Source organism: Clavelina lepadiformis, chromosome 4 (genome assembly GCF_947623445.1).
Source record: "Clavelina lepadiformis chromosome 4, kaClaLepa1.1, whole genome shotgun sequence".
Classification (NCBI taxonomy): Eukaryota; Metazoa; Chordata; class Ascidiacea; order Aplousobranchia; family Clavelinidae; genus Clavelina; species Clavelina lepadiformis.
This window is the reverse complement of record NC_135243.1, coordinates 15,017,464-15,041,266: the sequence shown is the minus strand read 5'-3', so window position 1 is coordinate 15,041,266 and position 23,803 is coordinate 15,017,464. Positions and strand designations below refer to the sequence as shown.

Here is a 23,803-nt window from a genome sequence, read left to right as displayed (position 1 = left end):
TGCACCTATGGCACATTCCTTTGGCTTCATTCTGACGTTAGCTTTATGTAGACACATAAACAGTCATCAGCTTCAAGGTGTTCATCCTAAGTCTCTCTGTGTATGAGAATATTCATCAATGTAACATTTGGTGCCTTGTAATCCATGTAGTTATGAGCACATTGCCCATACGAATTTAGCCCCGGCATTTACTATTCCAAATGGCTTATTCAAGAATTTGTATGTCCCACAATGTGTAATGAAAGTGGTTTTGTAGTTGTCTTCCTCAACCACTGGTATTTGCCAGTAACCCTTAGTCAAATCAGACAGGCCCCCAAATGTTGCATTTTAAATATTAAGTGTCGTCGTTGTCACAGGCATTTGTATCAAATCCACCTTTTAATCTGTCTCATGCGAATAATGAATAAGAACCTTGAAAATATGCATCACAACAGCCACATAAAGAAGAAAAGCAGGTTAATCAAGGTCAACATTGGTGTTGTAGCATTTTCAATTAAGACCTGAACAATATAACAATCAAAAACTAAATTTAAAAAAATAGGTTACTTACAGGGTGGTGTGGCATTTTTAATTATGCTGTTAACAATATAGAAATGCAAAGCCAAATTTGTGACAATGATGTAACATGCTTTGGCAGTAAAAACTGGAAGTTTTGAATTAAATTTTGCAGTAGATGTGGGATAAAACAAAGGGAGTGATCTACACTTGCCAATAAGTATTGTTTTAATAGATTTTAAGTTTAAACAAGTCAATTATTTTTTTAGTAAAACAATTGCTCAAGCCTGTTGCTGCCATGAACATCAGGGTAGAGTCTACTGTAGCATCTTCATCACATAGCTTGGTTGTTGGGATAGACAAAAAATATTCTGATACAATTGTTAACTTCCTTTTGCGTATGACTTGCCAGGTAACATAATAGTTCATAAAGTGTTTTCTGACAACTAAAATTAAAATCTCTAGAGAAACCCAATTGTATTTGTTTGCACAAAACTTTCTAAACATATTTTACTTGAGGTCTCCATTATGCACAACTTAGAATCATGTAAATAATGTATGTAATCCTAGAGCTTACAATTAGTGACTGTTTTGTTTTGGACCAGCCATACATTGCTTTTAATTCATTTTCATATCCATTATTGAATTTTATCCATCTCTAATTGGCAAAGGTATGAGATTTATCTTCATTTATTTATTTGAAAAGTTTAACATACATAAAGTGTTTTTCATGTAATATTTTGTAGGTCAGTGAATCTACAGGGGGTTCAGCTGGAGAGTTACTGTCCCGACGCTGTATTACACTTATACGTATTTCATTGCAATCTGAAATGTGGCCCAGTACAGATCTCCACTTAGCATGGCTGGATAAAATTTTAGTGGCAGTTGAACCTTCTCAGCAGGTAAATATTCTGCTTTCATCTCACATGCTGTTGAACCTGTAAAAGAGTTTTTTTCATGGTGGGTATAGACAACACGTTATTTGAATGTGTTCCTCATTCAGTGTTTCAGTTATTGAGATTATGACTTTGTTTTGACGAGTAAGGAAGATTGCGTTTTTTCCCGATGAGCACATGTTGTCCCGAGTATACAAAAACAACTTGTATTGTCATGCTACAGTATTAGATGTCATCTGCCCGAAAGACAAGCACGCACTCATATATACTGTACAAAGACTAGCAAATACTGCAAACATGATTTAAATCCATCATCCAAGCTGCTACTGTACTGTGGAACTACTGTATGATCACCTTGTGGTGGCACGTGGCCACCGCAAGTTTATAAGTGACTAGGAAGTTACTACCAGTAATTATTACATAAACAATTGTAAAATATTTTGATATCATCAAAATATTTATTACCAACTTACAACATTGTTTGAAAATCTTTGTTTAGGAGAATACAGGAAATGTTTGTACTTCGATTGAGCTGTTAAATTTAGTTTTATCATTGATCTCAAAAGACTTGGTAACAATTACATTGAAGTCTTTGCAAAATGGAATCGCAGCTTGTATCAATTGCATTGACAGCAAGGTATTTCATTATTATTAGTTGTTATTTTACTTGATAAGATATGTTAGTTAATTATATTTAATTAAATAATTGTATGCTTTTTATTTACACTGTAGGTAATACGTTCTGTTCAAGGTTTGTTGACACGTTTGTTCAGTGTTTACCCACCAACCTCTCCTGTAACTCATGCTGATGCTCCAGAAGATCCCAAGTCCGTTGATAGTTTAACTACTGCTGAAAAAGAACTTCATGTTTTATATTCTGCAGTAAATACAGCTATCACAGAAGGAATGATTTCATATGAAAAGTCCAATTCTTCTGCACCTATTGGTATTGTGTATGACACAACTGTATTTGTAGTAAATTGTATTTATTAATTGCAGTTAAACTTAAATTTTCCATTTCATTCCCAACCGTTTATCTTATTTTAGTTAATAGCCACTTATGTTAAAGTGAAGAGTAAACCCCTGGCATTGCTATTATAAATATCCATAAACGATCTGAAAATTAGGCATGACAGCAAACATTTGTTCTACTATGTTATGCTTGAATTTTTTAAACTGAACTTGTTTTTTTACATTTTTCGATGAATATAAGGTAAAGTTTATTTAATTAAAATTGAAGGGACTAACTCAATTCCTTTAAGTTATCTCAGTTTGATAAAATTAGCAGAAATGAACATAAAAAATCACTTGGGAAGATAGATGCATTTTTAGCAATTATTTAACTGCATTTGCTCTTTTGTCAAAAACATTACATTTCGTTTGATCGAAAAGCAGTACTAAATATTTTAACAATGTCATTGCACATAGCACCAATCATGTCTCACTGTTACAGTCTTTCAGGCCTAACACCTCAACCAGGCTAATCTACTGGGTAATCACTAAGTATTTTTATGGAGTTACTTTACTGATCTGACTGCATTTTGTCTTATTTCTAAATTTTAGTTCCTTTTTATCGTTCACATTACACATGTTTCTTTCTATTTTTGCGTACTTCTCTGTAACCGCTTAACTACAGGGGGAGACAACCCCGACTAAGTTTCTTATACATTATACACTGGACTGCAAGAATTTTAGGGGAAGAGGCATTTATTTCAAAAACAACACTCAATTAACGTTTGACATTTCCAGTTTTAACAATTTTTCATTGACGACACTCACCATGGTGTATACGACACAAAGAATGTTAATTTTATGATACTGGCGGTTAGCCATTCTTTCTAACTCTAATTTCAAGTTCAAAACGTTTGAGTTATTGTTTACTTTTTTGTTTACCATACCTGCATTTTAATGTAACAAGTTTAACGACCAACAAGTTTAATTTTCACTTTTTATGTAATGTTTATTTGTGCAGGTTTTTTTCCCACTCTGATGCTATTGAAGGCTGCTTGTTCCAATTCACCTGGTTATATTGACCACATCATATCATTATTTGTAAGGATGTTTCAAAAACTTATTAAAGAGCACTTACAGCCTCCTCAGCAGCCCGGTCCAACCGAAGCTAATTCTGGTGAGATCAGCTATTTATTTTGTTGACGTCACTAACTTTCGATACTGTGCTTAAATTTGTACAACACTTCATACCAATTTTTGTGGTTTTTTCAGCAGTACTCAGTGAACTGATTGTGACTAGCTTAGACCTTGTTAAACATCGTTTGGCAATAATGACATCTGAGACTCGCCGTGGTTTTATTTATGGTGTGATGGTGCAAATAATTGAAAAATCGCCGGATGTTAAGCTGTTGCATGCTGTTATTTCTATCATGGAAGAGTGGCTGAAGGTATACAAAATTCTATAATAAGTAAGAAGATTTTAGCAACATATAAAAATTCTATTTATCTAATATCAAATAAGTTGTTAAATTGTTTTCAACAATTTTTCAAAGAAACTTTTTAAAATAGTTATTTTTCCTTGTTCTGGCCAAATAAAGTCTCACATACAGAAATTTGTTGCATATTTAGATGCCATTGTGTTGCAGAGTTTGTCCGCCAGTTTCTTCTTTACGGTTTTCATGGCCCACTCAAATCCAGACATCGTTGAATACAAGCAACTCACTTGTATTATACCGTAGTCAGTAAAACAGATTAAAACTTGCTAGTTGATTAACAACATTTTCGCCAACGGACTTCCACATTAAATTGTGTTGATAAAAGAAAACTAAACTTTCAATGTAGCGGATCCATGCTGAGCAACATAAGGAAGGCATATATCTTTGAAAAAAAGGCCAATTTCGTTATTGATTTCTTTTTGTAGTAAAATTGCAAAAATGCAAAATCGAAAATTGCAACATGGTGCTCGATAAAATTTTGCATGCAAACTAGTCTTGCCTGATACTACTTCATACTGGAATATGACATAGTTCTCATATCTGTAGCTCCTGTTGCACAAGCTTAAAATCAAAAGTAGGTTTTTTGGCCTAAAAAACAAAACCTACCATGTTGCCCTCTGTTTAGTCTCAACAGGTTTTTTGAAGGCCTATATAAAAGTCTAACGAAATCAGAGAAATCTTTAGTTACGACCCATATGTCTCCTCATGGTTCTCACTTTGAGCGTGTGCATATAAAATGCTGGTAATGCCTATGCTTCCCATTAAGAAGAAAAGCAATAACACATGAATGAATGCAATCCTTCAATCAGAAAAAAGTTGCATTATAGCTAATGACGAGCGGTCAACCGTTCCAAAACACTGAAGCGATTAAGAAATGCTACTTGTCAAAATCAAACAGAAATCAATAAAATAACAACACCATCCATAAAAGCAATCATTATGGGATAAATAATAATCATAATAATGACAGAAACTACCAAAATCTGAAAGGAAACACAGGCAACAAAAATTATTAATAGAAGTACTTTTTCAAGATCTGTAACGTTGTATTTTAAATTCTAATAATGTCGTTATTCCTAGGTTCAGCCATCTTCAGACACAAATCATTCTCCGTCTCTAAGAGAGAAATCGTTGTTGCTACAAAAGTTGATGCATGTTGAAAAAAGATTTCCGGATAACTCAGAACTTCACACTAGCTTTCTGGATCTTGTTAATCATGTTTACAGGTGATATTTTACATTTGCTATATAAAGCAAAGTTTTAGCCGCGAATGTTTGTGGGTACTAACAAAAATAGGAAAACCATTGGAAACAGTTGTAGGAAATGCAAAAACAAATGCATTGTACATGTGAGCATCCTTCCACTATATTTGCACAAGTGGAGCTTTCATAACCAATCACATGTTTTCAATGAAATGCACTCAAGGACTTTCAGGACGCACAAATTCTTGTTACATAAATTCTTCAGAAGCTTAATGTACACAATATTGTTTATCACGGTAACTGTAATTTTAACTGTGTTGTCAACTAGCTTTTGATTACAATAATGTGTAGCAGTACATTTTGTTGGTATATCCTTATACTGTATTGTATAGACCACGTTTTGGTAAGCTTTATTTTATTTTATAGAGATGCAAATCTTGTTGGCAGTGAGCTAACAAGTAAGCTAGAACCAGCTTTCCTACTGGGGTTACGCTCTGCCCAGCCGTCAACCAGGCGACAGTTTTTTGAAGTATTTGACAAAAGTGTAGGAAGAAGTGTCTACAACAGACTACTGTATATCACCTGTTCTCAAAACTGGGAAGCAATGGGCACTCATTACTGGATTAAACAGTGCATTGAAGTAAGTTGCTGAATTAAAATTACTTGTTTTGATTAAAAATCGTGGGTATGATCCAATTTGGTGTGCAAGCTTTACACCAATTATTATAGTTAATGAATTGTAAAAAAAATCTAGCAAAAGAATAGTATTTCCATTGTATAGAGCAATTTTTTTTCGATCAGTCTGAAGGTACATTTCGTAAATTACACAAAAAAAGCCATTTTCAAAGCAGTTTTTACACGAATTTGGGTTGCAAATTGCATTGTATTAATTCTATTACTTGCTTGCACCATAACTTGCTAATTACAGTGGGACCTCGTTAAACCGGACCCCGAACAACCGGAATCCCCGCTATCCGACACAAAACTGCCGGGAACGGATTTCTTTCTATGCATTTTACCCCTTTAATCCGGAAACCCCGCTGTCCGACTCCGACACAAAAGTTTTGGAACAAATGTGCTAAATCAATAGCAATAAAATTCGATAAACCGGATTATTAACAGTTCAGCGAAAATGATTCACGATTGTCCTAATACACTATGTACACTGGGTAGTTAGTTGACGAAACAATAGCCGATTATCTACGCATAATAACGTTGCGGTCTTTATTGATTCAAAAGTACAGTACTGTACAGCATTGCGCTTTGTAAAAAATTTTAGCCGCACAGCTTTTTAGTCATACTATGAAATACTGTACAGTATTTTAGAAACGAAAAAATAAATTGTTCATCAACAGTAACAAACAACGCTTCCGCGGTCGCAAAAAAATACGTACATTACATCGGTTGAGTGCGGCAATCTATTGAAGACATACTGCTGCAACTCAATCGTGCTATCAGCTTTTGATATCGCATTGCGCAAAGATTGGAAACAGGTCAAAGAAAGTTCAAGACTGCTGGTTCCGCCGGAATGCTTCGCCATGCAAGAGCGGTTGTCAAACCGATTTGCGGCCGAATGTTCGTCACTTGGAGAGCATTCGTCTTTAATACGGTGGTTCTGGGGTTCGACACTGGGTCGGATCATACAAAAAATATAATTTTATTTTAGTTGCTGTCCAGCCAGAAAGTCGGTACTTAGAATTGGAGTAAGGTGCATACTGCGTTTTGTACACTGTGCTGCATTTGCAAGATTGATTGATTTTTTACTTTCCGATGATCCGAATACCCCGCTAAACCGACATTTTTTGACGAAACGAAGTGGTCCGGATTAACGAGGTCTCACTGTACACTGTTGATTCGCAACCTCATAGTCCATGGATGTGTTCACACTGATGTATACAGCTATGCATATGATTCAGAAAATACGTTTATTACAATGACTTGCTTTAAGTAAGGAAAATCCAAGAAACATCATAGCAATTGTGACATGACAAAGCGACTGTAGATACATCTCTTTTTCTTTTCCTCGTACAGAATGTATATGCAGCCAATAGACAGGTCTACTTGCCATGTCTATCGTGTTTCAATCAAACCCCAGACTAGGTAATGAAGTTTTAGACAGTTGTGGTATGAGTTAAGTAATACCGTCATTATTGTTTTCATGCAGAATTGAAAAAGATTGTACTGGCCTAGTTGCAAATGATATTTTTTGCAAAGGAAACAATATACATAATGTATGCCAATAGTACCATGTAAAAAAATTTCTTTAACATAGCAGAACGCCATTTAAGTGTAACAACACAAATAACACTACGTAACACAATTTTTGTTTGGCTACTTTTTTTAATGTCCCCTTATGTATTTTTGGGTGCTGAGTTCAAAAATCCAGTTAGTTTTTTCGTACCATCGTTACTTTTTGAGATATTCAAACTTTGATATAGCTGTAAGTATAGCAAATTGTGTTCTACTCTTGCAGTAGATTTTAACTCTACATCAAGATTCCGTTTGGTTTATTAAACACAAAAACCAGTTGAAAAAACGTTAATAAGGAAGGCTTGAAGATAAATTTAACATAGTTTTGTCAAACAGTAAGAGTCGTTCAAAAATGTACTTTTGAGCGAGCTTTTCTTTTATGGCCACTCCTGTCTTGCCTTATTAAAGACCAAATGTAGTCTCCCATCAATGCACTGTCCCAGCGGCCTTTATATCGTTTTTCCATTAGCTCAATATCCTGATGAAATGTCTCACCATGCTCCTCACTGAAGTAACCAAGATTTTCTTGAAAAAAATCCTGATGGGAACATAAAAAATGAAGTTTGACAGACATGCGACAACTCATGTTTTGGTAACTTTTGATAAGTTTTTCCAACAACTCTTTGTAATTTATGTCCCTTTTATTTAACAAAAATCCATCAACCACACCTCGAAATGCTTGCCACACTTCTTTTTCTGTTTCATTCATTTTTTCTTTCAAGCTTTTACACTTTAACATTGTGTTTATCTGGGGGCCAACAAATATTCCTCCTATTATTTTGGCAAGTGATAGTCTGGGAAACGTTGAACGGACTTCTTGAAAAACTTGTCTTTGAAAATCCAAAGCTTTGACAAACTGTTTTACCAGACCTAATTTGATATGAAGTGGAAGCAGTAAAACTATTACCCGGCTTACAAGAGGTTCCCTAATAACGTTGTACATTCTTGGGGTTAGTTTTCCTGTGCCGGCCAATGAATTTTCTCATAGTGCTCACTGTCAGCTCTACAATTCCACGAGCACAAAAATCAAGAGTATTTTGTGTAACCACCCTGCAGACCAAGCAAAACTCCCAACATTTTAAAGTCACCACAAACATACCACTTAAACTGAGTGTAACTGATTTTAATGAGCAGTTGCTTGAGGTTTTCATAGTCTTCTTTCATCTCTAAGGAATAAGCAAGTGGAATTGATGGGTATATGTTGCCATTGTGAAGTAACACTGCTTCAAGACTTTTGGTAGACCTGTCAATGAAAAGCCGCCACTGAGTAGGATCATGATATCAATATCATTCCAACAACACTAAACAGGCCTTCCACATCTTTGCAATGGCAAAGGTCTTCAATAACATCAAAGTAGGCAGAAAACTCCAAGTGCCTATTTCTGTTGGCAGTACTCTTAAAGTCATCACTCCCACATGCTCATTCACTTCCTCAAGTAAATAGGATGCCTATTTACAAACATGATAATGCTGATAGACACAGATCATAGCAATCATAACCGTATAAAAAAACCTACAGTTAACGAAAAATCACAAAAAACGAAATTCATTGTATCTTGATGACAATCGATGATAGAAAAAAACTGATTGAATTTTTGGAATCAGCGCTTGAAAATCATACAAACACACTTAAAAAATGTAGCCAAACAATTTTTTTTTAAATTTTGTCACGTAGTGTAATAATTCTTCACTTACAACGAAACATATTTTGAAAAATTAATTAAGCACTGTTAAAGCCTATATAAATGTGTTGGTCTTTAATCACTACACTTGTATTCGTAGATAGGGTCATTGACTGACATGTTTTGGGTATTTCTTTAGAAATGTTTTAATACGTCAAGTGTTCAAAACTGGGATTACTTTTTTTAAATACTGAAGTTGACCATCATAGCAATGATTATCACACAGCTGACTATCTTTTCATACCAACGATCATTTTCTTTATAGTCAGCAAATTTCTGTTATGACACAAAGAATAAGAGGAAATGTGAAAAATAAAAACTATATAAAAATAATTGACCTTGTGTTAATGCAACTGTAGTAGAAACAAATCAATAACAGCATTAAGATTTCACCAAAGAAGTGGGAAGTTTTTGGTCATAAAAACTGGATTGCGTAGATTGTTAAAACATCACCACAAGTCACGTGAGTTCATGTCCTGAAGCACAAATTCAATGATCAAGACAGTTTAGTTTTCGTCTTGCAGAGGTTGCTGCTTGTTTTAACTTATGTTAGTCGGACTTAATTTACCTGCCGAATTAATGATCTGACTCCGTGGTTGCGTGCGGTTAGAAATCTCTAACCTTAACGTGTTACTACTGTTACTAGCCGAAAGCTATTACGTTTAACAGATACAGTTTATCAGAAACAATCCTTTATTGTAGGAGCTGTACAGGTTCCAATTAATATTACACAATCACAAACTTAGCATTCACCAATTAAAACAAGTCTAACGAATTACATTTTAACACGACTAACGTAATACGTTCGTACGATTCGATATCTCTGTCTGTGGGCCTACACGCACAGAAGTTTAAGCTTATAACAGCGTAGAGCGCTGTGAACGGAAATATTCAACACAAAATACACGAACATTTCAAAACACACGAACGATGAACACAAAACGTTTGCCATGGGAATTACATTCAGTTACAACCAGGATTGCTATGAAATCGCCTGGTAACAGACTAAACGGCGTTTTCACATAAAGTTATTTAGAGCAAGTTTCCAAATGTTGCATCGCGATTGCAGTTTTATAAAGTTGCAACTGCAGCCAGATTGCAGCTTGCAGAAATGCTAGTTGCAGTTTTATCATGAACAATGTTTCAGTAACTAAATGACGCATATGTTTCCACAATTGATATAATGGTATTGGATGTGGCTCCCAAGCCACTACAGTCTTATTATTGTTATTTATATTGCAAGGACTGTGTCTACCCGTAAAGCAAGAACTATTTTCTTTGTGACAAAGTCATCTTGTCTTTTTTTTTCTGTAATTGTTCGGTCAGCAAACACGATGAATTGCTTTTACATTGCCTAAAAAAAATTTATTTAGTTAGATTAAGCTGCATTTCACATACTAGTGGTAGCAATAATTAACACAAAGGTGGGTATAAACATTTGCTATTCTAAAAAGTTTAACATTAGCTGTTATTTGCTAGACGTTACAAAGATGTCTTATTAAAAAGTTATTTATTAATGTCTAATTTCACTTTAAATGACTTTCTTATTCAGTTGCTCTTTTCTGCCTGTGATCGTGATTCATGTATAATAGCACGAGGAATCCCCTATCTCCTTCCATCTGTTTGTCATGTTATTTCATTAGCAGATGCTCTTGAGCGTGAAGCATTTAATGCCCTTGCTAAAGTGAAAGCTGAGCCTATTGATATAGACATTGATACAAAAGAAGAAGTAAGTTTTAAATCACTTAATAGTGTTTTGAGTTATTTGAAGAGTAATTATGTTTGATAAATTATCCTAAATAAGTACGCTAAATTGTTATAAATATTTTTTATTATTATTAAAATTATTGTAAATAAGTTTGGAAATACTATACCATCTGGAACCAAAGCATATGGGTGGTTTTTTCTCCTGCGTTTAAGACCACCTGCTGCTGTTTAATTTTTTATTTTTGAAGTACAGTGACTATTCTAATTAACTTGACTAATTCGAGATTAATTCAAAATTTTTGATGACTCGATGTAGATTGCTTATTAAAATGCATGCATAATTTTCTGTTTTGTCTAACAGTCTTTAAACATAGTCACAATGGTACTTACCGCCACTCTCAATTGATTAATTATAAATTCGATTAACGATTTGAAAGTAATCATACAAGCGTAGAAAAGTGTATGAAAAGTAATTGATTTATTTGTCCTAAACGCACTGATCAATTATTCGAATTGAATGACCAAATCCTAGAACTTATTCAATTTATTCGTAACTGTAGTCCACAAACATTGATTACAAATCAAATACAATCATCTAAATTAAAGTTTACTTCTTTACTTACTCAATTACTTAGTGGACGTAATCGCCAAAACCTGAAAGGGAGTACTTTCACATTAGTAATGGATCAACGATCGGTTTTCTTTTTTTACTGCAAAACCAACAGAGGAAAAATCAAAAACAACAAAATATTGACGTGGCGTCTAGAACTGAGTCCTTTCCACTATGAAATTCGCCACAAGCCAGGGAAGGAAAATGTTGCTCCTAACGCCCTTTGAAAAGTTTGGCCACAGTGGATTGTTAAAAAGATTTGTCATCGCCTCACGATTCCCTTGGACATCCGGGCTACACTCAACTCTATCATTTGATCCACGTTTAAAACCTTCCATACTCCAGCGTGGAAACAAGAACTGCTTGTCAGTCCTGTCGTATTTGTGCCGAGATTATCACTTTTTTGTCTGAAACATTTGTGAAAGCTACTCACCCGTGGGAGCATTTGACAATTTATTTCACGTTAAAGGGACGAAACCTTTTCTATTAGTGATTCTTGAGGAATTTAATCGTTATCCTTTTGTTTATCTTTGCAACAATATGTCTTCAGACACGTTTGACTTGTTTGGTTTTCAGGCGTACATACACAGTGATCGAGGATCCAACTTAATGAGTCAGGAGATTTCTCCATGGCTCAAGGAATTGCGACCAGTTATTCTACTCCATATCGTCCTCAAGGGAACTCCCAATGCGAAAAAGCCAATCAAACAATCTGAAGAACCATAAAACTGCTTTTATCCTCCTACAAAATCTCAGAAGAACATTGTGAACGTATACTCCCTCGAGCCCTACTCGGAATTAGGTCGTTGTTGTGTACACTAACCACTAACAAAACTCCACGTGAAAGAATGTTCATTTCTTTCCAAGACGGGCAACTCTTGGAAGCTTAATGCCTACGTGGTTACTAAATCAAGGAAAAGTGCTGCTACGTCTATTTGTGCAAAACAAAGGCGATCCACTCTGCGATCCTGTTGAATTAATGATTGTTAACCCCACTTTCGCTCGAGTTAAATATCAAAATGAAAGAGTACGGTATCAACTTCCAAGCTTGCACCTTTACCCACAAGTAACCCCAGCCAATCATGAAATTGAGTGAGCCACAACTTCAGACGTCATGTCAACCAAGTACAAGTATGTCTACAGGCACTAGTGACAACGCGCAAAGAGAGACTGACATTTAAAGGGATGAACGCCAGCAAGCGCATTTCGAGGAGGCTGATTCACAAACCCCAAGTATTATGCGCTCCAAGACAGAGTGAAGACCTCCACAAAGATATGGCGACTGAACTTTGTAATTTTTAATATCGAAATTACCTCCACTCTGACAAATATCTTAAATAATTATTTAACTGGCAGAGAAAATGGTGACATTCTATTTGCTGTTTGTTTTCCTTTTCTGTCTCTTGCATGATCACAACGCCTTAATTTGTTCTTGCGTTTTTTTGTTGGTTTTCATCTGTACGACATTATTTAGTAGTAAGCGTAGTTTTGGCTGGTCGGCTGCTTGATTGATGATCAGTGCTCTAGCTACAATTTGGCGAGAAAGGGTTGTTTCTACCTTTAGTTTCCTTTAAGTTTATGTTAACGATGGTTTCTTGAAGGGTATTAAATCCGGGTGGCAAACGTTTGTTAATGTATTTATATAGTGTTTCAAAAAATTGCAGATAATTGATTTCCCAGATAGAAGGCTTGTAAACTTGATCCAGAAATATCATCTGAGGTCGCTTCCAAAATCATCCTTCCAAGTCTTGCGCAAGATATTGTACACATTTTACTAACATATGTTGGCCATGATTCCGAACAGGAATGCTATATTGAATAAAAAATATGCAATCTCCTTGTTTAAGTGGCTTAATTTTTATGACTGCGTCAGTTTTTCAAGCACTGAGAATATGAGGTATTTTCTGGATAGATTTTTACGTACATTTATTCCATGGAACTTAATTGTGCTAACGTATTCTATTATTTGTCCAGTTACGGTTAGAGGGGCAACGCTGGATTTTTCTTTGTTTATCCAAGTGCCATTAAATTATCAACACATACATACATTTCATGCAAAAATACTTGTATTATAACCTATTGACAGTGACAGTGTCTAAATTTTCAAGCATTTTACGAAATCATTAACATAAATTAGGAAACGTAGAGCATTTAAAATGGATCCTTGTGGAACTCTTGCTGTAGATTGGCAATGGTAGATAATAATAGTAATTGGTTGGTGGATTGAACTCAATGTTTTTGATTGAATAAACAGCTATTAAACTAAATATGAGCCACTCCTCATATGCCATTATCTTCTTAATTTTTGAAATAAAATGCCTCAGTCAGTGACCTGAAATCATGGAGAAGTTTTTGTTAAACCAAGTAACTATTAAGAAGTTATCAGAATGAAAGTTGCCGTTATTTAAAATTTATTTTGATTTTATGCACAAGCATATTTGGCCACTTAACTAATGCCTATGATTAGTTTTATCAATTTTCACTGCATGCTCAATTAGTAAAATTATGTTTGATAGAATAATAAGCAATAAGTGTGAACTGCAATTTTTATATCAATAGGATGTTGAAAAAATGATGGATACGAGTGAAGAATCAACAAGTCATTTATCTGGTACATCATCAGTAATTCCAATAACTTCCTCAGATTCTTGTGGTACAAGTGACAGCACACAGCAACAACTTTCAACTCTTTTGTCGAGGTAAAAATTTTGCCTTATTCAGTGGTTCCTAAATGATTTTTATTGTTGCTCATTTTATTACTTTTAAAACATTTGTGGCAACCTTAACAAATAAAAATAAAAATACTAATACTAGAACAGAAAAAGTAATTGAGGAGAAATCTTTTTTTAAAGAAAAAATGATTGCAGTTTTATTTGTACGGTATACAAAAATCTGTATTATTTCATAATGGTTTACTGAACTCTAACAGAAAGCAATGGTAGGAATTGGTTTTACTAGAGCGTGCTATCAATTTGCGTTTTTTTTTTACTGAAGAATATTAATTGTAAAAGGAAGCTTTGCTGGACACAAGGTTACTTGCTGCAATGCTTTTGTAGAAATAGCTGGTGTCGTTCAGTGATCCTATAATTTTTAATATTGTTAAAATTGTAACTGCAATTTCAGACACTCAAAGTTTTTGAATTCACTCCTGGAGATTAAAACATCATCATTTTTACTCGCTACTGCACAGCTATGTCATAATGACACCCAACTCGCACATGCTATTTGGTGTAAATTGTTTCCATGCATATGGTGTTGTTTATCTGAAAAACAGCAATCGGTATGAAGTATATCATCATTTAACAGTTGTATATTTATTTCTAATTAAATTACTTTTAAGTTAATGTAAACAAATGATGCAAGGATATTATAACATTGATTGTGAACTTTGTCTTGTTGAAACATGAGTTTGTTAATGATTTTCTAGTCAACTAATTTTCATAAGATCCAATAGATTGTAAAATTACATGACATGTTAATAATTACTCAGTTTTTTTTTTAATATAAACACTTGTTCTATTCTCTTAACAAATAACATTAGAGTTAGAATTATACTCTTGTGTCTTAAAATCCTAATTTATCTGTCTATAGTAAATTACTCAACTATCGCATTACTTGCAACAGGTATTAAGTGAAGAACTCTCCACTTTTGTGTGTAGTGGTGCCCATTTGGTTCAAAAAGATTGTCAACCTTCTGCCATACATACGGTTGTTGAAGGCTTTTCCAAATGTATTCCTGCTATACCTTTAAAGCCTCCTGTGGTTAAATACCTAGGGAAGTAAGTAAAAATTATCGCAGTTTGTAGTTATTTCAAAGTTCATTTGAAAATAGTTACATGGAAAGCTTTTAACTTGAAGTTGAAAGGATCCATTGCTTCAATTTAAGTTATGACAAGTTGGTAAAATTTGCAGAAAATACCCATGATTACCAGGCCGTCCAGGCGTCAATATTTTTCTAGCAAACTTGCACCAATTACATCTGACTCAAATGCACAACAGTAGTGATGTGGACACTCGAATCCCCCCTGAAAGATATAAGCTAATTGAGAATATTCCAACTGCCTTTACTTATGACTTCTAACCATATGCATTTCCATTAAGGTTGGAAATGGTGTCATGCAAGGTGTTATAACTTATAGAATTTTTGGTTATTAAGCATTATAGGCCCAGAACTGAGCAATGGCTTTTTTAAAAAAGCATCGTTGATGAAAAGTTTGTAGCTCGTTCTGTCACTCATGCTCTCTTTAACAATTATAAAGATACACAAAGATATTTTTTCACTCCCATCATATTTTTGGAAAACGAGTCGCATTCATATTTGAAATTTATCTTGTACAACTTGCGCTTAACTCTAGCCTAATGAAACCGATTTTCAAGAGTTTTGTTTTGGTCACACCTGCCACAAATAGTAATCAATAGAAAAGTAGTGTGTTAAAAAACTTCTGTAATAATAGTTGCCCATGTTCATTAATTTAATAGCCTATTATTCATTTTCAAAGCATATATCGCTTAAGCTATAAAATTAACTGCAACATGAAGCAAATTACTGGCGCTAGTATTACCGTTGTAACAAATAAAATTAGTATTACAGAATTAAAAAAAAATCATTTTTATCCAACCTCTTATTTATATTGTGCATTCATAGTATTTTTTTATGCTCCTAGTTAAAAAAGAGCGTTGCTGTCAAGATAGCTTCCAATAAAAGAAGCCTTTTCGTGCCCAGCTTTGTATAGACCAGGCGTCACGAAAATGTTTTCACTAAGGGCCAGATTATCATGAAAAGTGATAATTGAAGGCCAAATTCCCATTTTGTTCAATAGGCTATCATACAATAAGCTCATTTGTGATTCAATGAGGCGTGCCAGACAAATTAATCTTCCGGGTCAGATCTGGACTGCGGGCCATAGTTTGGTGACCTATGGACATGTCGTTATTACAAGCACCGATCAACATCATGAAAAGAAAGCCTATGTTTAAGTTGTTCAAGTTAAGCTGTCAATCTTGACTCAGCATTAAAATGTGGCATACTGCAAACAAATCAATCAATCCCGAATTCTTTGCATTTTGGATAGCCTTTAGACATCCACTCTTCCCATAAAAATAAAGATATTGAGAATTTGGTAGGAAGCATTCTCAGATTCAACCACAAAAGAGAATATTACCAATGTTATGTCACTCCATTCAAGCAAGTTTCTACCGTGTATGATGACAGTCTTGACATTTGAGTAGTGTTTTAAACACATCCTATAATTAAAGACCAACAGTACAAACAGAAAAAATGTACTGGAATCTGGACATAGACGTTGATTTTTAAAAATCATTGTGGTGCGACACCAAAAAGCAGTGTAAGACACACTCATTTGCTGTATAAAAAGCATCTGGATAAAACACCAGCCTTTGCATAAAAAGTGGTAAAACAATTATTTATTCGTTTGTTCATTTATGAATGTAGCATGCCAGTAAATCCTCTGTATTTGAAGCAAAGGCACTGCTGAAAACAAAACTTATAAAATAATCAGTTGGCTTTTACAACTTAGACTATGTAATATATTGGGTAATACAGTATGTTCATTCGAACTTAACTAAATCAATAGCCTTTCATTTGTGGAATTCATCCAACTCGATCACCTGCTGCACATTCACTTAGTTACTAGCCTAGCTACTTAGTTAGTAACAACTAATGTATGGATCTTGGTCAGATTGGGATGACTGCAAGGATGATGTGTTTGTAGTTGATGCATCTGATGTTGAGCTAATACAAACATATAGATCATAGCAAACATTTTTTACCAAAATTGTATATTTGCTTGTCTGGTTATCTACTTTTATTAATTGTTTATCTTTATCAGCTTTGGTTTTAGTTTCTTTATTAAACTCTGTTCTTTCAAAGTATTGCACTTTTAAAATAACCCTTTCCAATAATGCTAAACAATGAATTTTTGCAACAGATCATAGGTCATTTGCAGCTAACTGACAGACCTGACACAATTTTCACAAAACTAATCTAAATCAAAGAGTCTACTTTGCAAACTTTACTGATAAACAATAAGATGTGATGAGACAAAAAATACCTTTTGGGTTCAGAAATTTTGACACTATTATTGAGTAGAATACTAGATGTATTATTTGTGGACCGATTGAATCGATACCTTTGCATGTATTGTGTAATAATATATCATTCAATCTATTTTGTGTCCTGGCAATCCTCAAAATAGTTTAGTACTGTAATCTGTTACTGTATACATGTACACTGATTTTTTTGCAGAACTCACAATTTGTGGTTTCGCTGTGCTCTCATACTGGAGCAAATGTCATCTGAGTACGAGTTTAACAATATGAAAAGTCTGTCAAGCAACAATACCAACTATGAATCTGAGGCAATTATCTGCAAGCAGCAAGAAGTTTGTATTTTGATATTGCAATCTTTCATTCAATGCTCTTGAAATGAATAACTTGTGAATAAATTACCGTTGCAAATTTAATAGCTTCACCATTACCACATCAACGGTGTTTTTTCTGTTGTGAAGCTATCTACCATGGCATAACTCTGTATTGAAACATTTATAGTTTCAAATGAGTTCATGTGAGTTGATGTTGGTGATCTGATGAATAATTATTTATAGTTCCTGTTTATGTAATTTTTATATATAGTGGGGCAGATGTTGCTTTCGGTTATGTGGCAGCTACACTTCACATGGCTTTTTATATTTTTATTGTCTGATGTTTATCACTTTCATACAGCATTCATTCGTTTGGCCACAGCTTCTCGTGACAAACACCCGTTCTGCTTTCAGTTTAGTTTTACTTTAATTGATTTAATTAACATAAGTTCAACTGAGTAACCACACCTTTCGTTGTAAAGGTTTTCGGTGTAAATGAATCTTTATATGATAACCCGCTTGTGATGTTGGGGAATAACCTCTTCTGAGAAGTAAGATGACAACGAAGTCTTTCAGCAAACCTCACCTGTATTTTTACATATTTTTTGTGTAAATGGAATTTGAAGCAAACCCTGAGTCTTTGTAACTTCTTTTTTTGTTTTTCTATTTAAGCATTCTTCTATTTCTGTTACTCCTTCTAAACTTTTTTGTATTTGCCATTTTTGTCTGCTTTCATCGGCTTTTCCCAACATTGAATCTATTTTCAAACTCCTACTTCTCATAAAAAAGGTAAACATCGCCTAAATTAAAGTAATTTTGGCTTCTAATGAAGATTTGAACCAGTTTTCATTCAGAACATAAACAATTATTAATTTGACAGTCCATGATATTTTAAGAAGTCATTACCAGACCCAGATTCCAAGTGCATTTATGCCTTTTCTTTTTTTGTTTTGTTTATGAACGACTTTCACAACTGTATAAAGCAGGACTATTCATAGGACCGCAAGGCTACCACTAGAATGTGGTATATGGATAATTTAAGTGTCAGTGTATATTCTCCAATGAATATTATGCACTTTTTTGCCAATTAATGGAACTTCTAAATTCTATTGTAAACAATTCAATATTTCCTGAGATTAACGTAATTAAATTTTTTTCAACAGTATCATTCATCTGGTCACTTGCCAAGAAGTGTTTTGGCCAATGTATCACATAAGCTTTCACAACAAAATCTAGAATTGTCTTGCATAAGCTTCCTGTATTTTAGATTCATGTTGAAAAGGGCTCACACGCTTTTGTTTATGATATGTGTCCAATTTTAGGTCTTGCTTTGTTAAATGTGTCAAGGTTAAAGTATGTCATGTGTAAGTCATACCCCACTCTTTGTCTTCATTTTTAGCTAAAAATGCCATTTGTGCACAAGTACAGTATGTACGTTATATCGTATAAAACCCAAAATATTTGTTTATGTCAGGTTTTGAACGCTCTTTGTGATTTATATTCTTTGCTTCGAGAGGAAGACATGTGGATAGGTTTATGGAAGAAACGTTGTTCTTATCCAGACACAGCCAAAGCATTATCGTATGAACAACAAGGCTTTTTTGAACATGCGCAGGTAAGTTATAGGAAATATATTGTGGTGCAATGTAATGGTGCATCTTATGCAAAGTGGCTGGCAAGGTTTCATATACTGGATTAAATTTTTAAAAATAATTCTCAGTGACCTGTTAATATAAGATGCTCATCTATATCCATTCAACTTTATTTAAGGCGTACATATACACGATGTAAATAGGACTTCACATGTTGGATTAAAATATGGTTTACAGAAAAACTTCATAAAAGACAGTTTTTTTGTGTGTAAATGTGATTATGAGCAATGTCATTGCATAAATTTATAATTAACTCAACCTAACTTCTTTATGATTACACTCAATTTTGGTAAAACTTGATGGGTTGCAACATGTACATTGTACATTGCAACATGTAAGTAATAGTTTACAGATAAAAGTTGCACTGCTGCAGATTAATTATTGAAGTCCTAGTGTTATACCCCCATTATTGTAGGTTATATTTGCGTCTTTGTGAAGATTTATGTGAATATCTTGTTAACGCCAACTGCATTCCTATTTCAAGTTTGTGCCTTTCACTAGATTTTCAAATGAAAAAGCATTTAGGGTGGGTTTTAGCATTTAGGGTGGTACTCAGCAGTAGGTTTCTTTAACTTTGTTATTTCAAATATCCAGAAGTACAGTAGACCAAAAAACGGTAAATGCAAGCCTAAAACAGCAGCTGTGGGCTTATATGTCGTACCTATTTCTACAGTGCAAAATTGACATAGATGAAAATGCGGTTAATCTTTCCCCTCATAATAGGTATTGTTATCTCTTCAACAATTGCCTATTTCTGTACCTGTACATCAAATCTTTTGTTTAACTTTGCGTCTGGGCAAAACGTGAGCTTGACGTAACATAGCACAGTTAGTTGTTATGAGTAAAAAGGTAATGATAGTGCCCAAGTAATGATAACAGGGGCCTAGCCAAAACCTCCTAGTAAAATGAGCTTATGTTGGTGTTCTCACAACTGGATTTAGATTCACTGGTGTACAGCATTGAAACAATTTTCAATCATCAGTTGCTTGAACACACCACAAGTTCATCTGCTTAATTTTTTGTTTTTTCAACTTATGTTTTGTGGATTTAGCTAATTATAGGTTTATTGGCCGTGCTAGTTGTTACCAGCAATTAATAACCTTATTTTTCTTGAGCACATTCGGCTTTGTCACTTTTTCCTGTTCATTGGCGTGCGTTAGTAACAACTGGTTGGATTTTTCGTCCCCGCGCTTTTGACGAAAAATGAATGAATGAATGAATGAATGGATGAAGCAAAGTTGATCTGCCCAGTTTTCCACTGCTTCCCTGTTTGAGTTGTTTTTTTGTTATTGTTGTTATTGTTTTCTGCAAAACCAAATGTAAAATGTGGTTGTTTAAATCTCCAATGGGGTTTCATGGTGGTATAATGTCTGGCATCTTGAATGGGATCAATGGGGTCATGTAAACTGATTTTAAAGTTATACCGTTCGATTCTGACTGAAACAGCATCATCTTCACCATATACCTTTGTTTTGTTTAGCTCTGAATACAGAATGTACTGCCATACTTTTGCTATGGACCTGAATGAACAGCCATCTTATCTCATACATGCATAGACTTTTGTTCTTCGACTCTTGGTGATTTTCTCGGAAGCACAGTAAATTTTCATAATAAATCTTAGTAAATTTTCTTTCAAAAGTTTGCCATAAGGTCTTGTTTTATTTGCCTATATAGTATAGAGCAGGTGTGGCCAACTTATGTTTGATTGCGATCGACGGAAATTTTTTTTAAAGACTCAAGATCGACCAGTTCGGTAATAAAGTCACAGGAACAAACGTCACAATGCAACTTTTTTCTGTCACTCTTGTACTGTAAATAAATTTTTATTTCCACTTGTTAAACATTGTTAGCGGTAATTTCAAGTAGATTTTATTTTGCACTTTGAAAAAAATACACGAAAAGAATGTTCCACCATTTACTTATTATTTCGTCAAAGGAATCAGTGAGATGTTTGAGTCATCTTATTGTTTACCAACTTTTCATAATCAAGCATATATCCCATCAAAGACAGCCTTAAGCAATCTCCCAAGTGGTCGTCGGTTAGCACAACACGTTGTTTTGTTTTGATTACGTTCATAACAGAAAACCTAGATTCACACAAATAGGTTGAACCAAAACAGGAATGGATGTATTTCGCACAATGTTTGATATTGCAATATTTTGCACCAACAACCTTTCAGAAATCGTCTTCAGATGCACGAGCCTTAAGGAACACGTCAGCTCTCAAGCCAACATTTCCATTTCCAGTACACCACTATCCAATGAAAATACTTCACTTAGTTGTTAGGAAATAGTTGACACGTTTAAATCAGACTTGAACGGATATGATTCGTATTCAACTATTTCTTTGATTTTTTGAAAATCACTAAACCGACTGTCAACATCATCAGCAACTACGTTCATTTTAGCAATATTTTTCTTAGGGTTCCAAACGCTATTCGGATGATTTTGCAAATGGTCTTTACATTTTTTGAAAAAACTAAATCGTTTTTCGTCAAGATCGGAGATCAAAGCTGGGATTTGCATTTTAAAGGCACCAATAGCATTGATCAATTCGCTGATTGGTTAGGTCTTTCCTTGTAACTGCAAATTTAAGGCACTTAATCTACCAGTAAAATTAGCCAGAAAATCCAAATCGCTCATCCAAACTAAATCATTTAACTTTGCATAGTCGTCACATCTAGTTGGAAGAAAATAACTACACTACTTGTGCTGCTTGAGTTTATCCAAGTTTATAGACTGTTTATCGTTCTATTCATATGAATATTGCTTGAAGAGCGCTCTTTTTAGAAATCCGACACATAGTCAACCCGATCGACCAGCTGAGATGTTGGCCACCCCTGTTATAGAGTATATGCCACATTTACATATTTTTGTCAGTGCCAGCTTTTATTCTTGCTGAGGTTCCTGTACAGTCTCTGTATTCTTCCTAGCAGAATGACGCAGTTTTTGTAGTTGCAACATGTTAGTGGTGTAGTTTTAAGAGTAATCTATTGCTGAAAAGGAGTTTTGCTTTAGCCTAACAGAGGTCTTGGTGTGAATGCTTCTAACTGATGTCATTGTTTCTGCTGAAATTCAATTCAAAGCAGTAATTTCTGCTGTCTTTGACTTATTTTGTTTGCAGAAATGCGGTTAAATGCAATGACATTGTACTTATCCTGAATTGTATGTGTAAAACAGTGTTCTGAGTATTCTTCAGATATAAAAATATTCATTGACTAAAAATTAACAGAGCTTCAAGAAGCATTAAAGTGACCACTCTATTAAGTGAAGGAAAAACTAGTAGTTGGTAAACACCCAAATAATTTATAAACGGCAAGTGATCTGTTTGCAATCCAGCATTGTTTTTGTCGTCAAACATCTTTTTGGGTACCCGAAAAGGGTATTTTTTTGGGTAATATAAAGTATTTCATCTTCAATTTTAACCTCTTTAATTTTCCTCAACATTTGCAAACGTTTTACTCACTTTTATGTGCTACATTTACATATGACACAAGTTTTTTTCCAAACAAATAACACAAATATCACTTGTTGGTACTTTATTTACCAAAATTAGTAACATTTTCTAAATGAATTATTGCAATTTGAATTTTCTGTTATGTTTTATCATAGTGATAATTTAAGGTTTTGAATTACTGCAAGAAAACTTAAATATGTTGTTTTAAAGTTTTATATATAAATATGTTATTGTAAATACATCATATATTTCCATAGGCAAGGTATGAAAGTCTCATGTCCCAAGCCAGAGAGGACCATGATAAAAGCACCGCTAGTGTAGATGCAATTTCTGAATATAAAGTCTGGGAAGAACATTGGATTCGTTGTTGCCAAGAGCTAAATCAAGTAATATATTGCTCGTATGCATATTTTCATTGGTTTATTCACATTAGAACTTTAAATGATCACCATTTGGGATAATTTAAGTATTCAAAGGAAATCCAAAATACAGTGAATTAGGAATAATTAAAATGCCAGATATTCGAACATCAACCTCTAAAAGTTTTAGTACGCAGTGGTTTTTGTTGATGTATATTAATATTATTTTCATGGGCAAGAAGTCTATTTCTGTATGCAATTCAGTGAATGACATATTGAACCACAAGGGTGTTTGTCTTTAATGGTTCTACTTATTTCTTGAATCTTCGTAATACTTTCGCAGTGTTGTCTTTTATTAGCATTAAGCATCTTGCATCAACATAAGTCATTTGCCGTGTTGTATTTTCTTAGCATTTTTATCAGCAATTTTAGGATGTTGGCATCGTGAAGTCTGTCATCATCATCAAGTGCCATACTTTGTAAAAGTTTTGGTGATCGTTCCTTCTTCGTACGGTCTGTGTTGGTCATACAGTTAGTCATTATCAGGCTTCATATGCAGTTATCACATTGATTTTTTAAAAGGTGTCCATCTAAGTACTTTTCTGTCTGCCACAACATTGTTAAATAAAATTTTGACTTCTAATGATTGGTCCAGACTTTTTTAGC

The 23,803-nt window shown here is 34.1% G+C and overlaps 1 protein-coding gene across 6 annotated transcripts in view; it reads left to right on the top strand.

Moving 5' to 3' along the window:
- Window positions 1-23,803, top strand: part of LOC143452053 (transformation/transcription domain-associated protein-like) — a 131,284-nt gene that overhangs the window by 80,900 nt on the left and 26,581 nt on the right. For 5 of the 6 annotated variants that reach the window (XR_013114940.1, XR_013114941.1, XM_076952875.1 and 2 more), the window contains exons 42-56: window positions 765-907; window positions 1,242-1,397; window positions 1,891-2,028; window positions 2,124-2,337; window positions 3,364-3,519; window positions 3,615-3,790; window positions 4,919-5,064; window positions 5,467-5,680; window positions 10,525-10,701; window positions 13,849-13,988; window positions 14,413-14,569; window positions 14,914-15,068; window positions 17,555-17,690; window positions 19,144-19,284; window positions 23,036-23,164. Coding sequence is in view for 4 of the 6 variants with exons in the window: in XM_076952875.1 (XP_076808990.1) it covers window positions 765-907; window positions 1,242-1,397; window positions 1,891-2,028; window positions 2,124-2,337; window positions 3,364-3,519; window positions 3,615-3,790; window positions 4,919-5,064; window positions 5,467-5,680; window positions 10,525-10,701; window positions 13,849-13,988; window positions 14,413-14,569; window positions 14,914-15,068; window positions 17,555-17,690; window positions 19,144-19,284; window positions 23,036-23,164 (2,378 nt within the window). In the remaining 2 variants the exon portion in view is untranslated. The remainder of the gene's footprint in view (window positions 1-764; window positions 908-1,241; window positions 1,398-1,890; window positions 2,029-2,123; window positions 2,338-3,363; window positions 3,520-3,614; window positions 3,791-4,918; window positions 5,065-5,466; window positions 5,681-10,524; window positions 10,702-13,848; window positions 13,989-14,412; window positions 14,570-14,913; window positions 15,069-17,554; window positions 17,691-19,143; window positions 19,285-23,035; window positions 23,165-23,803) is intronic. The other variant, XM_076952876.1, reaches the window with a different exon arrangement.